Consider the following 15393-nt stretch of genomic DNA (forward strand, 5'->3'; position numbering starts at 1 on the left):
ATTGCCGATTCCAGCCTCCTGATTGGCTGGAATCGGCACGTGACGGGGCGGAGCTACGAGGAGCCGCTCTCCGGCACGAGCGGCCCCATTGAGAAAAGCAGAAGACCGGACTGCGCAAGCGCGTCTAATCTGGCGATTAGACGCTGAAAATTAGACGGCACCATGGAGACGAGGACGCTAGCAACGGAACAGGTAAGTGAATAACTTCTGTATGGCTCATAATTAATGCACGATGTATATTACAAAGTGCATTAATATGGCCATACAGAAGTGTATAGACCCACTTGCTTTCGCGGGACAACCCCTTTAAGCTCTGCTAACCGTTAATTAAAAAAGTGTCCAGGCAGCTATAAATGTAAAAAAGTTAAACCTTTTTGAACAAATATTAATATAAGACACTGTCTTATTTTCGGGAAACACGGTATCATACCACAATGCAGTGTACAGATCAACCTGCCCTAAAGTGTATATATAATACCACCATACAGTGTCAAGATCACCCTGCCTAATAGTGTATATATAACACCACCATACAGTGTACACATCACCCTACCCTATAGTGTATATATAATACCACCATACAGTATCTAGATCACCCTGCCCTATAGTGTATACATAATACCACCATACAGTGTACACATCACCCTGACCTATAGTGTATACATAATACCACCATACAGTGTACACATCACCCTGCCCTATAGTGTATATATAATACCACCATACAGTGTCCACATCACCCTGCCTAATAGTGTATATATAATACCACCTTACAGTGTCCCGATCAACCAGCCCTATAGTATATATATATAATACCACCATACAGTGTACAGATCATCCTGCCCTATAGTGTATATATAAAATCACCATACAGCGTCCACATCACCCTGCTTATAGTATATATATCATACCACCATACAGTGTACAAATCACCCTGCCCTATAGTGCGTATATGATACCACCTAACAGTATCCACATCACCCTGCTCTATAGTGTGTATATATAATACCACAATACAGTGTACAGATCACCCTTCCCTGTAGTGTATACATAATATCACCATACAATGTCCCGATTACCCTGCTTTATAGCATATATATAATACCACCATACAGTGCTCACATCACCCTGCTCTATAGTGTGTATATATAATACCACCATACAGTGTCCACATCACCCAGTCTTATAGTCTATATATAATACCATCATACAATGTCCATATTTACACTGGTGTATAGTGCGTACATAATACTGTACCACAGTGTCTTAATAACATTGCCCTATAGCACGCACATCTTACTACCCTAGTGTCCAGATCACACTGCTCTATACTGTGTACATAATAGCATCATACTGTGTCCATATCACCCTGCCCAATAGTATATATATACCACCATACAGTGTACCGATCACCCTGACCTATAGCGTATATATACACCACCATATAGTGTACACATCACCCTGCCCTATAGTGCGCACATCTTACTATCAGTGTCCACATCACACCGCCCTATAGTGAACATATAATATCACCACCATACAGTGTCCACATCACCCTGCTCTATAGTGTGTATATATATATACTACCATACAGTGTCCACATCACCCTGCTCTATAGTGTGTATATATATATACCACCATACAGTGTCCCAATCACACTGCCTTATATTACATATATAATACCACCATACAGTGTACCGATCACCGTGCCTTATAGTATATATATAACACCACCATACAGTGTACACATCACCCTGCCCTATAGTATATATATAACACCACCATACAGTGTCCACATCACCCTGCCCTATAGTATATATATATATATATATATACCACCATACAGTGTACACATCACCCTGCCCTATAGCGTATATATACACCACCATATAGTGTACACATCACCCTGATCTATAGTATATATATAACACCACCATATAGTGCACACATCACCCTGCCCCATAGTATATATATATATATATATAACACCACCATCTAGTGCACACATCACCCTGCCCCATAGTATATATATATATATAATACCACCATCTAGTGCACACATCACCCTGCCCCATAGTGCCCACACCCCAGCATACAGGTAGCGGTACAGCTCCCACCTTGGCAGGATGCCCCCCGGGTTCCCCACGCTGCACGTGTCCCGGAGGGGAGGGTGCCGGCACACACGGGGTTAAGCATCCTGTAATGAGGCGGACACACCCGGCATCACACAAAGGGGAAGGTGTCACACCCACCGGGGGGAGGAGACACCCGCCACCGGCAGCGACACCCGGAATTTCAGCATCCCGCCTCCTGCTCCAGACACAGCGGAGGAGAGGACGGAGGTAAGTGCGCTCCATCCCGCAGCCCGGGGCATCCGCTGGACGGACGGAAGGGGGCGCAGCGCTGCACTACTGGCTCTCCCCGACTGCTGGGATGGCTTAGCTCTGCTCATCCTGGTCCTCCTAGTGCAGGAGTACAATCCGAGAACTGGAGTGAAGACTGACACCTCCTGCTCAGTAGATGCTCACACCCCCAGGCGGCATCCGGGTGAGTGCCCCGCTCCGGGCAGGCGAGCAGCTGGGTGACAGCCCCCCATGGTGGCCATGGTGTTTGTAGCTGCTGGCAGAGGCGGACGGAGGGGTGCCGGAGCATCAGGACCCGCAGGTACGGGGATACGGGACAGGTGTGCAGCTGCCTGCCACTCGTGTGATGGTAGAGTGCAAGCTCCTGGGGCACTGACCTAGTGTACGGAAGACCTAGGAGGGAGACGGAGACCAACCTACTAGAGCCGCCCGCCCGACGGGGGCTACTATGTATCATCACCGGGTATCCGTACATGTTACAGCATGGACGTGACCCCGGGGGCCACAGGAGGGGGGCGCTATACTGTATGGGGCCGTACATAACGGGTCCCGAGTCACCACATCCCACTACACCGGGCTCCAACCGGCACTAGCACCGAACTATACAGGGACTGGGGGGCAGTATTATAGTAGTTATATTCTTGTACATAGGAGGCAGTATTATAGTAGTTATATTCGTGTACATAGGGAGCAGTATTATAGTAGTTATATTCTTGTACATAGGGGGCAGTATTATAGTAGTTATATTCTTGTACATAGGGGGCAGTATTATAGTAGTTATATTCTTGTACATAGGGGCAGTATTATAGTAGTTATATTCTTGTACATAGGGGCAGTATTATAGTAGTTATATTCTTGTACATAGGGGGCAGTATTATAGTAGTTATATTCTTGCACATAGGGGGCAGTATTATAGTAGTTATATTCTTGTACATAGGAGGCAGTATTATAGTAGTTATATTCTTGTACATAGAGGGCAGTATTATAGTAGTTATATTCTTGTACATAGGCGGCAGTATTATAGTAGTTATATTCCTGTATATAGGGGCAGTATTATAGTAGTTATATTCTTGTACATAGGGGCAGTATTATAGTAGTTATATTCTTGTACATAGGGGGCAGTATTATAGTAGTTATATTCTTGTACATAGGGGCAGTATTATAGTAGTTATATTCCTGTATATAGGGGCAGTATTATAGTAGTTATATTCTTGTACATAGGGGCAGTATTATAGTAGTTATATTCTTGTACATAGGGGCAGTATTATAGTAGTTATATTCTTGTACATAGAGGGCAGTATTATAGTAGTTATATTCTTGTACATAGAGGGCAGTATTATAGTAGTTATATTCTTGTACATAGGAGGCAGTATTATAGTAGTTATATTCTTGTACGCAGGAGGCAGTATTATAGTAGTTATATTCTTGTACATAGGGGGCACTATTATAGTAGTTATATTCTTGTACATAGGAGGCAGTATTATAGTAGTTATATTCTTGTACATAGGGGGCAGTATTATAGTAGTTATATTCTTGTACATAGGGGGCAGTATTATAGTAGTTATATTCTTGTACATAGGGGGCAGTATTATAGTAGTTATATTCTTGTACATAGGAGGCAGTATTATAGTAGTTATATTCTTGTACGCAGGAGGCAGTATTATAGTAGTTATATTCTTGTACATAGGGGGCACTATTATAGTAGTTATATTCTTGTACATAGGAGGCAGTATTATAGTAGTTATATTCTTGTACATAGGGGGCAGTATTATAGTAGTTATATTCTTGTTCATAGGGGCAGTATTATAGTAGTTATATTCTTGTACATAGGAGCAGTATTATAGTAGTTATATTCTTGTACATAGGAGCAGTATTATAGTAGTTATATTCTTGTACATAGGGGGCAGTATTATAGTAGTTATATTCTTGTACATAGGGAGCAGTATTATAGTAGTTATATTCTTGTACATAGGGGGCAGTATTATAGTAGTTATATTCTTGTACATAGGGGGCAGTATTATAGTAGGTATATTCTTGTACATAGAGGTCAGTATTATAGTAGTTATAATCTTGTACATAGGGAGCAGTATTATAGTAGTTATATTCTTGTACATAGGAGGCAGTATTATAGTAGTTATATTCTTGTACATAGGGGGCAGTATTATAATAGTTATATTCTTGTACATAGGAGGTAGTATTATAGTAGTTATATTCTTTTACATAGGGGGCAGTATTATAGTAATTATATTCTTGTACATAGGAGCAGTATTATAGTAGTTATATTCTTGTACATAGGAGCAGTATTATAGTAGTTATATTCTTGTACATAGGAGCAGTATTATAGTAGTTATATTCTTGTACATAGGGGGCAGTATTATAGTAGTTATATTCTTGTACATAGGGGGCAGTATTATAGTAGTTATATTCTTGTACATAGGGGGCAGTATTATAATAGTTATATTCTTGTACATAGGGGGCAGTATTATAGTAGTTATATTCTTGTACATAGGGGGCAGTATTATAATAGTTATATTCTTGTACATAGGAGGTAGTATTATAGTAGTTATATTCTTGTACATAGGAGGTAGTATTATAGTAGTTATATTCTTGTACATAGGGGGCAGTATTATAGTAGTTATATTCTTGTACATAGGAGCAGTATTATAGTAGTTATATTCTTGTACATAGGAGCAGTATTATAGTAGTTATATTCTTGTGCATAGGAGCAGTATTAGAGTAGTTATATTCTTGTACATAGGGGGCAGTATTATAGTAGTTATATTCTTGTACATAGGAGGCAGTATTACAGTAGTTATATTCTTGTATATAGGGGGCAGTATTATAGTAGTTATATTCTTGTACATAGGGGGCAGTATTATAGTAGTTATATTCTTGTGCATAGGAGCAGTATTATAGTAGTTATATTCTTGTACATAGGGGGCAGTATTATAGTAATTATATTCTTGTACATAGGAGCAGTATTATAGTAGTTATATTCTTGTACATAGGAGCAGTATTATAGTAGTTATATTCTTGTACATAGGAGCAGTATTATAGTAGTTATATTCTTGTACATAGGAGCAGTATTATAGTAGTTATATTCTTGTACATAGGAGGCAGTATTTTAGTAGTTATATTCTTGTACATAGGGGGCAGTATTATAGTAGTTATATTCTTGTACATAGGGGGCAGTATTATAGTAGTTATATTCTTGTACATAGGGGGCAGTATTATAGTAGTTATATTCTTGTACATAGGGGGCAGTATTATAGTAGTTATATTCTTGTACATAGGGGGCATTATTAGAGTAGTTATATTCTTGTACATAGGGGGCAGTATTATAGTAGTTATATTCTTGTACATAGGGAGCAGTATTATAGTAGTTATATTCTTGTACATAGGGGGGCAGTATTATAGTAGTTATATTCTTGTACATAGAGGGCAGTATTATAGTAGTTATATTCTTGTACATAGGGGGCAGTATTATAGTAGTTATATTCTTGTACATAGAGGGCAGTATTATAGTAATTATATTCTTGTACATAGGTGGCAGTATTATAGTAGTTATATTCTTGTACATAGGGGGCAGTATTATAGTAGTTATATTCTTGTACAGAGGGGGCAGTATTATAGTAGTTATATTCTTGTACAGAGGGGGCAGTATTATAGTAGTTATATTCTTGTACAGAGGGGGCAGTATTATAGTAGTTATATTCTTGTACAGAGGGGGCAGTATTATAGTAGTTATATTCTTGTACAGAGGGGGCAGTATTATAGTAGTTATATTCTTGTACAGAGGGGGCAGTATTATAGTAGTTATATTCTTGTACAGAGGGGGCAGTATTATAGTAGTTATATTCTTGTACAGAGGGGGCAGTATTATAGTAGTTATATTCTTGTACAGAGGGGGCAGTATTATAGTAGTTATATTCTTGTACAGAGGGGGCAGTATTATAGTAGTTATATTCTTGTACAGAGGGGGCAGTATTATAGTAGTTATATTCTTGTACAGAGGGGGCAGTATTATAGTAGTTATATTCTTGTACAGAGGGGGCAGTATTATAGTAGTTATATTCTTGTACATAGGGAGCAGTATTATAGTAGTTATATTCTTGTACATAGGGGGCAGTATTATAGTATTATATTCTTGTACATAGGGGCAGTATTATAGTAGTTATATTCTTGTACATGGGGGGCAGCATTAGAGTAGTTATATTCTTGTACATGGGGGGCAGCATTAGAGTAGTTATATTCTTGTACATGGGGGGCAGCATTAGAGTAGTTATATTCTTGTACATAGGGGGCAGTATTAGAGTAGTTACATTCTTGTACATAGGAGGCAGTATTATAGTAGTTGCATTCTCGTACCTAGGGGGGACGGTATTATAGTAGCGGCATTCTCGTACCTAGGGGGGACGGTATTATAGTAGCGGCATTCTCGTACCTAGGGGGGACGGTATTATAGTAGCGGCATTCTCGTACCTAGGGGGGACGGTATTATAGTAGCGGCATTCTCGTACCTAGGGGGGACGGTATTATAGTAGCGGCATTCTCGTACCTAGGGGGGACGGTATTATAGTAGCGGCATTCTCGTACCTAGGGGGGACGGTATTATAGTAGCGGCATTCTCGTACCTAGGGGGGACGGTATTATAGTAGCGGCATTTTCGTACCTAGGGGGGACGGTATTATAGTAGCGGCATTCTCGTACCTAGGGGGGACGGTATTATAGTAGCGGCATTCTCGTACCTAGGGGGGACGGTATTATAGTAGCGGCATTCTCGTACCTAGGGGGGACGGTATTATAGTAGCGGCATTCTCGTACCTAGGGGGGACGGTATTATAGTAGCCGCATTCTCGTACCTAGGGGGGACGGTATTATAGTAGCGGCATTCTCGTACCTAGGGGGGACGGTATTATAGTAGCGGCATTCTCGTACCTAGGGGGGACGGTATTATAGTAGCGGCATTCTCGTACCTAGGGGGGACGGTATTATAGTAGCGGCATTCTCGTACCTAGGGGGGACGGTATTATAGTAGCGGCATTCTCGTACCTAGGGGGGACGGTATTATAGTAGCGGCATTCTCGTACCTAGGGGGGACGGTATTATAGTAGCGGCATTCTCGTACCTAAGGGGGACGGTATTATAGTAGCGGCATTCTCGTACCTTGCACGATCGCGATTTTAACATTACAAGTCCCATAGACCCCCTGCAGAAAAAAATACGCTGCGAATTTCGCAGTGGAAAAAAACTGTAGTGGGTGGTCACCCTTATAGTAGATAGATTCTCACACGTAGGGGGCGGTATTATAGTTGATAGATTCTCGCACGTAGGGGGCGGTGGTGGTGTGGGAGAAGATCACTATTATGGTCTCCGCAGGGGTGACAATACTACTTTAGGTCTGTTATTTATCCTCTACGCTCCTACATCCATATCTGCCACATCTTCGCCCCTTCTCGGTCGGGGACCCGGAGGAGCTTCTATGGGTACAGTTATGCGCTTCGTTGTACACTTCTCACCTCGCTTCTCCACATTTGTTAGCGTCGTCTCTAATTTAGGTCAGAATGTTTGGAATTCTACGTGTTCTAATATTCGCTGTGAACGGGATAAGAGAACTAATTGGCCGTCAGCTCACCTTGTGGCGGAGCAGCTACAACTGTAAATTGCTGTCTACATTTAATGAGCTTCCGCAGTGAGGTAATACGGAACATTCCTTTGATCCAATATTAACGGGATCCGATTGCTGCCGGATTATCAGACTAATGCGGCCGTAAGATCATTAGGCTTCTGCTGATTATGTTGGTTATATAATGCTGTTTAGTAGTTACTGTACGGCTCTTATGTGGGTGCGTGATGTGAAGTGACCCGTATGGGGTTTTATATTGATTCTTCTCTTCTGGCTCCTTAATATAGAGTGTGGGGGGGGGACCCCGCCTCCAGCGCTATATCACATTACTGGTGTCCTATATATAAATAACAATGGCGTACTTAAATAGGAAGCTATGGATGCCCTACATGATGGAATGGCGCACGGACCCCTGGGGGCCCCGGAACATGGATTTCTATGTTGTGTTGTGGCCCCTATAAAAGTAAAACCCAATTGTAGAGTAACATGCAAGAAGCAGAAGCCCGCTCTCCGTGTCTCTTCACGCCCCGTGGGACCACCACTGGAAGCGGCCTCCTCCTGCTACGACACATACGTATATCAAGCCGTTCCTCGGTGCGGTCAGGGCGGACGCCATCATTGCAGGACCGTATTGGTGAATGCCGAAGCGCCAATTCAGTGCAGATACAAATTACCAGTAAGAGCACGACCAATCAGAAGACAAAGCTGACTTTAGCGTGAACGTCTTGGTTGGAATTTGGCGCGGCCTCCTCGTCGGTGCTGTGATCATTCCAGGGACTCAATGCGGCCCGTTCCCTGACTCTCCTGCAGATGACAGTGATGACTTCATGTATGATCAGCCCCTGTCGTAGCAGAAGGAGGCCGCTTCCACATCACCCGACCAGCGGCGGGCACGGGGTAAAGAATTGGGCGGTGAGAGGAGCACCATATATGCTGAAATCAGCTGTGGGTACCCAGATGACTTTGAGTCAAAATCTGCAGTGATGGACGCGGAAGTGCTGGGAATTTGCCGTGGAAGTTTCCACTGCCGGACATCGGTGTGAACGTTCTTTTAGGCAGTTTGGTAAATTTACCCCATAATCCTTTTTTTTTTACACTGCAAGCATAAAACTGCCATATGGTGCCTACGTGGTGTACAGTGGGCACACCGGGCTTATTGGTCCATAAATATGTAATTTGCGCCAGTTTTATACTGGATCACAGAAGGTGTAAAAACTAGATCGCCCCACCCAAAAAAAACTTGAAATGCGCCAAATTTTGACAGTTTATGAAAGACACACGCAGGCCAAACGGTCAACAGAGGAGGCATGAGAAGCGCCAAAATGGGAATTTGTCTTTACTTAAAATTAAGCTCCGGGTGCGCGCTGAGGTTATTTTACAGCGAGGGGCCGAGCGTCTGGATTCATGGGCGTATAAAGGACGCTGTCCCCCTTAAATAATAAAAAAATGTTTGAAGAGTTCCTAAAAACGAGATCAATGCGAGCGCCAAAATGATGAGATGCGCCCAAAGAATCCTTGGTGATTCCAAAAGCCCCGCAAATGCCCCAAACCAATAACTTTTCTGACTGCGCTCAGAGGCCAAAGATTGTGCGATTGAATTGCGCCAAACTTGGCAAATGTATATCGAGCGCCATAAAATGCGCCAACCTATTACCTACGCTATTTAGACCAAGTTTTACTTGGTCTACTCTGCGCTTTTTGTGCCCATTTTCCAATATTTGGCTACATTGACATGTTTTTGGCACAAATACGTCGTATAGATGCCAAAAAAATACTAGGAGGTTTTTTGGCGCAAGTTACGCCAGGAATCCGTCTTCATAAATAAGCCTGCTGTTGTGAAGACGCTCTGTAGATGTCTGGGGCAAGGTTATGTGCCCACTGTCAGCTAAGGGTCCGTTTAGATGAGCAGACTTATTAGACCGAGCGAATGGCGGCAGAATTTGCTCTTGCGTTCTGTTCATATAGGAGATACATCGTTGGCTCGTTGACATGAGAAATCGTTCAGTTATTCGCTGTATAAGGGATGAAAGGGACTGAACGAGCGCCGAATGAGCCAACGATTATTTCTATGCAGGCAGAAAACAAATAGTGAACGGAATGTGAACGACCGCCGCTGGCTGCGTTTAGGCGTAACCATTATCGTTCACTTTTTCGCGTTCCAAATATATAATTTTTTTTTCTGATCATTCTGTCTAAAATGGTCCTGAATGGGTCTGGCAGAGATGAATTTGTTGAGGTTTTCCTCCGTGGACCATGTTTCGGGCCCCATGACAGATCTTCAGGTACTGATAAATCGACTTGCTGAGCTGGGAGACGTCCGGCTTATAACCCGGCTCACAGGATCCTGATCACGCTCTTCCTATAATGATTCAACAAGTGAGTCATCCACTTCTGGGACCTCATTGATTGGTTTATCTGATGTCACTGGTCGTTGTATTGACGTTACACGAGCAGCAGACGCCGTGGACGACCGGAGGAGGACGAGAGGGTCGGCATTACTAATCCCCACAAAATGACATCACAGGCTGCTTACTACTGGCGGACTAGGTCACCTTAGATATACCACATAGTAGTGTAACACATGATGGGCTTGCAGGAGTGTCACACTTGCTCGGCTTAGATACAGTACTTTCCTAGTTCTACATGCCTTCTTGGATGCTGGGGGACGTGTTGTCATTCTTCTCTGTGTTTCTTAGATTTCTCTCGGAGGTGACTCGCGGCTGGGACATCAGTATGCTGGTGAAGGAGTACCGGATCTGCATGCCTCTCACGACGGATGAGGTGAGCTTCGGTTTTATGTCCACTTACGAGGAACATGTGTCTGGGGGCCACCGCTTCTCAACGGGTCTCTGTCTCATAATCTCTTCTTTGTTCTGGATGATCCAAGTTGAAAATTGGGGCTCCTCCAAAAAATCCTACCTCCAACTGTGAAATCAGGGTTAGGGTGCATTCGCACGGGCGAGGAAAATGGAGCGAGTTTTGTGTGTAACGCAACTTATTTGCAATGGAAGTATTTAAAGAAGCGATGCAGGATGTTCGGTTTTTGTGCGAGTCTCGTATGAGAGTAGAACCCACAGATGTGCGGTCTCCCACGCATTGCACAGACGTGTCCGTGTGCTGTGCCATGCGAGTCGGACGCGACCCATTGTCGCCCGTGTGAATGCATCTGTTCTAGAAAATACCATTACCTATGGGCTTTTCTAATTGAATGTCTGATAAAATGCTGCCATACAGTGCAAAGTAATACTACTGTATACTGTCCACACATTGCTGCCAGTCAAAGTGAAAATGTCTTGCCACTCCCTCGTTGCTCCTGAGGGTCCAATCCTTGAGAGGACCACCTAGGAAATGGGGATTTAGTAACTGCTGGTCATCCACCTCTAAAGAGACATGAATAGTCATTTAAGGGGTTGTCAAGATAGAAAGTTACCTATCACCTACCTACAGGATAGGGGATAACTTTGATTGTTGGGGGTCTGCCAACAATCCTGAGGAAGGGGACCCTGGAAGTCTCGTCACGCGCACTGCCAATCCATTCACTTGAGTAGGAGTGCCGACGCTCGGCAGTCTCTGGCACTCCCATTGGAATGAATAAAGGGCAGCATGCCTGTGCTACCCAGGCTCCATTCGTGCCAGGACCTTTGGGATCCTTGGGGGTCCCATAAAGTTATCCCATTTTGTGTGGATAGGGATAACGTTATATTTTGGCACAACCCTTTAGGTGAGTACATAATACTGCTATACGGTGGTGACATGATGCTTCCATATAGTAGTATTATACAAGGTTAACAAAATAAAATTAAATGATCCAACTTGGAGGCCTCTGGAGGGCGCTGTGCTGCTCCAAATGAGACGAAATTCGGACAACGGCCACTTGAGGCAATGCGTCAATCGCCACTTGTGGAAAAAAATCTTGGTGAAAAAGTCTCCAATAGGTGGCGCTGCTTTAGATATGAAGGGCAGCATAAAATTGTATGTATGGCGATGAAAAGCTGACTTTTTTTTTTTTTTTTTTTTCCCCATACACGATGAGCAGATCTTCTGAAGTGGCGTTGTCCATATTTTGTCTCCCTTGGAGCAGCACAGCGCCCCTCCAGAGGCCTCTGAGTTAGGGGAAGTAGATTTCTCCTCGCCCTGTATTACATCCTGCTCCTGATTGGCTGTTGTGGAGAACAACTCGTGTAGTTTGTCTAGTTGGGAACAGACGGCCCATGTCGGAATTGAATCGGCGGCCATATTGTCTTTTGCCCAACCGTTCCAGGTATGTTCTAATTGGAAAGACGAGGCTCTGGAACCCTCTATACGCCGCCAGCCACCGCACTACACCTTCTCATCCCGGTGTGGAGTAGACCCTGATCGCTCCTCGCACCCCGAGTGTCACTCGCTCCTCGCACGCCGCCCGGCTCCTTCTGCAGCCTGGAGGATATTTATAGACAGGCTTCAGGCTGTTAGACGACACGCGTGCGGGCGCCGGCGCACTGCGAGCCGAACAATTAGACCCCTAATGTGAGAGAGCTTTATATAGCCATGTCAGCTGTTGTGTACTGGAGCGCAAGCGCCAAGATGGCGGCAAGAACTAACATGCGACATGTTGAAAATGGAGGCAGAGACTGTTTTTTTTCAGGATGGTTGGTCTGTTTCTGGGAAAGCTGGGTGATGGGTACTATGGTGACCTAGCTTTCAAAGACTACAGAAAGGCAAACACCACCTAAAGTTTACCCCCCGCATCCCAACTTCCTTACGAATTAGTAGTCTGGGAAAGCTGGGTGACGGCCATATTGGTCACCACTCAAAAATAGAATTTCACTGAAGACGACTGTTCATAGATTCACGTCTACATGGGATTTCTGAAGCCTGTGTTACACGGACATATTTGCGCGCAAAAAGTTTCACACGGAATATGCCGCAAATGGAACCATTGCTTTCAGTGGTAAAAATTGTCCGTTTTAATGGCTGAGAGCAGTGTGCGTGTGTGTTTTTGTTTTTTTTTTGTTTTGGTAAAAAATTTTGGCATTCAATTACGCCAATTTACGCACGACTTAAAAACTACAGTAAAATATACGGAAAAACACGCAAAAATGCAACGAAGATTCTGCAAAAACTCAGCAGATGGGTCACAGGCATATTTGCGCGCAAATGTGCATAGAATAGAACCCATTGATTTCAATGGTTCCGTCAGATCACTCAAAAATAGTGCGCATTTACACGCCAAAGGTTCCCATGGAAGTCACGTCAATGGAGGCGTACGAATGGGCACGCAATAGGCTGCGTAATTCTGCCAGAGGGAAAAACACCTGGAACTCATTAGACAAATTGCCCACTTCAATCGGCGCGTCTTTCCGCCGCCCGTAAAAGTTAAGACTTGAGGTGAAATATCCATTTTTAACTCCCAATTTAACCCCTTAATTGACGTGTGCTCCAGCAAGGTTGGAGTTAACACGCCTTTCTGGGATGGCTTTTGATAGACACGACTTGAGGTTTTGACGGTAAGGTTGGTGACAACGTGACAGTTGCGGTGCGTTACCGTAGTAACGCTGACAGACCTGCATTGTCTAAGTGGGGATTACCATTAGCAGGTGAAATATTCCGGGATGGCGCGGCGGCGTGCGGGGGAGGGGCAGGTTGGGGACCTATTGCCTTATAAGAAGAACACTTGAAAGTAATTCCATTATAATATTCTGCTTGGCGGCCTCTGACTCCCAGTGATTTCATTATTGCTGATGCGCTGCGTGCGGGTCAGCTCCAAGGGGTCGCCAAACTGTGACATTCTGTAAGTCTCAGGCGGCCGCGTGTTTCTGGAAAGGTCAGGCGGAGAGACATTCGGGACAATATTGTCATTTAAGAGAGCGGGGTAACCCCGAATTCATCTAAGGAAGCGCTGTCGGTCTGCTGTCAATTTGGGCGTCTTGTAAATTAGCAATAAAGCTTGTTGAAAGGAGTAGTGACACTGGAGCAGGGGCCTGTGGCAATAAAGCTGTGGGCCTTTGAAACTGAATGGTTGCTATGGGAAACAGACACCGAGGAGCAACCAGTCAGGTTCTGGAATACATTTTTCCAGGGCTGTTTCAAAAGTGAAAACTGAATTCTGATTGGTTGATAAGTTCCTGGCCGCCAAACGTCTTTCTGGTTGGACCAGCATTGTATCGCGTGATGTCGTCTATTGGAGTGCGCTTGTCATGTAAACATGGCGGCAACTCTTCCCGACACCGTCAGATGTCACTTGTCATAAGTTGGCCTGTAGCGCCAACCCCCTCAGTGGCCTCGCATTTCTAAGAGATGAGTTGTCACTTGGCGGCCATTATTAAACTGTTTGTTCAGTTTTACGTAAAACCTCTCACGTCACCATTCTGCACTGTTATAGGAACAGAACAACGAAGGTGACGGATACGGCCTACGCCGGGCACTAACTGCGCCCAATGAACTCTATTAACTAGAATGGCATCCAGACTTTCACCAGGAAAAAAGGCGTCAAGCTGTGATGGTTATTCTAGTAAATCCAGTAGAATCTGTGACGGGACCTCTGGCGCAGATGTGGACAAGGCCTTAGCCCATGCGCACACGAATGTGTCTGCCGCCAATCCCAGAACAAAATCTATGCGTGTAATACGTACCAAGATGGTGCATGCTGCAATATTTTCTTTTTGCGCGAGTGCCACCATACAAATTAATGGGCTTTTGGGGTTGCGTGCAGGAAAATTGCACATTCGTGACGTAGAATGACAATTCGCCCATGTGGGACCGGCCTGTAAGGGGTTATTCCGAAATGAGTATCAGCTATGCATAGGATTGATAATAAAAGTATGATGGTTGAGGGTCTCACTTGTAAGACCCCCACCCTCTTGTCACTTTGACCTGTGATGTCAGACTGAATGGAGTGGCAGTTGCGCATGCGGAGTGTCTCTCCATTCAGGTTCAATGAGGCTGACGGAAAGTCGAGTGCAGGCGCTCAGCTATCTCCGTCAGCCCCATTTGAAGCTGTATGGAGCCGCACCGCGTGCGCAACTGCCGCTCTGTTCAATCTCCTCCTCCCTGTAGGGCATGCAGCAGGCCCGTAGTGTGAAGAAGGAGAAACGGGACCCCCGTTTTCAGGATTGGTGGGACTCTAATTCTTGTGATCGGGTGTGGGCTTAGGTGAGACTTATCACCTACCCTATGGATAAATCCATCTTAGGATAACCCATTTAATATTAAAGCACTACATCTGTCTAATATATTTTGTACATCAATTCCTCTTCATTTTCAAAATCTCTGCTTGCTGTCAGTGAACGGAAATAATGTTTCTCCTCCAGAGGGGAGAAAGCTGTCTTGGTCACTTCAAATCTGCTGGAGCTGTGATACACTGTAACAAGCCATGCAGATCTGCCAGCTATTGGGCGTTCGCCTCTGCATTGGGGGCTCTGTTGG

The 15393-nt window shown here is 44.2% G+C and overlaps 1 protein-coding gene across 1 annotated transcript in view; it reads left to right on the forward strand.

Annotated features, from left to right (window-relative positions):
• Positions 1-2260: 2260 nt before the first annotated feature.
• Positions 2261-15393, forward strand: part of LOC136577025 (cytoplasmic phosphatidylinositol transfer protein 1-like) — a 49687-nt gene continuing 36554 nt past the window's right edge. Inside the window, exons 1-2 of the mRNA XM_066576723.1 lie at positions 2261-2342; positions 10686-10770. Coding sequence (XP_066432820.1) covers positions 10723-10770 — 48 coding nt within the window. The 5' untranslated portion in view covers positions 2261-2342; positions 10686-10722. The remainder of the gene's footprint in view (positions 2343-10685; positions 10771-15393) is intronic.

This window comes from Eleutherodactylus coqui, chromosome 8 (assembly GCF_035609145.1).
Source record: "Eleutherodactylus coqui strain aEleCoq1 chromosome 8, aEleCoq1.hap1, whole genome shotgun sequence".
In the NCBI taxonomy this organism is placed as follows: domain Eukaryota; kingdom Metazoa; phylum Chordata; class Amphibia; order Anura; family Eleutherodactylidae; genus Eleutherodactylus; species Eleutherodactylus coqui.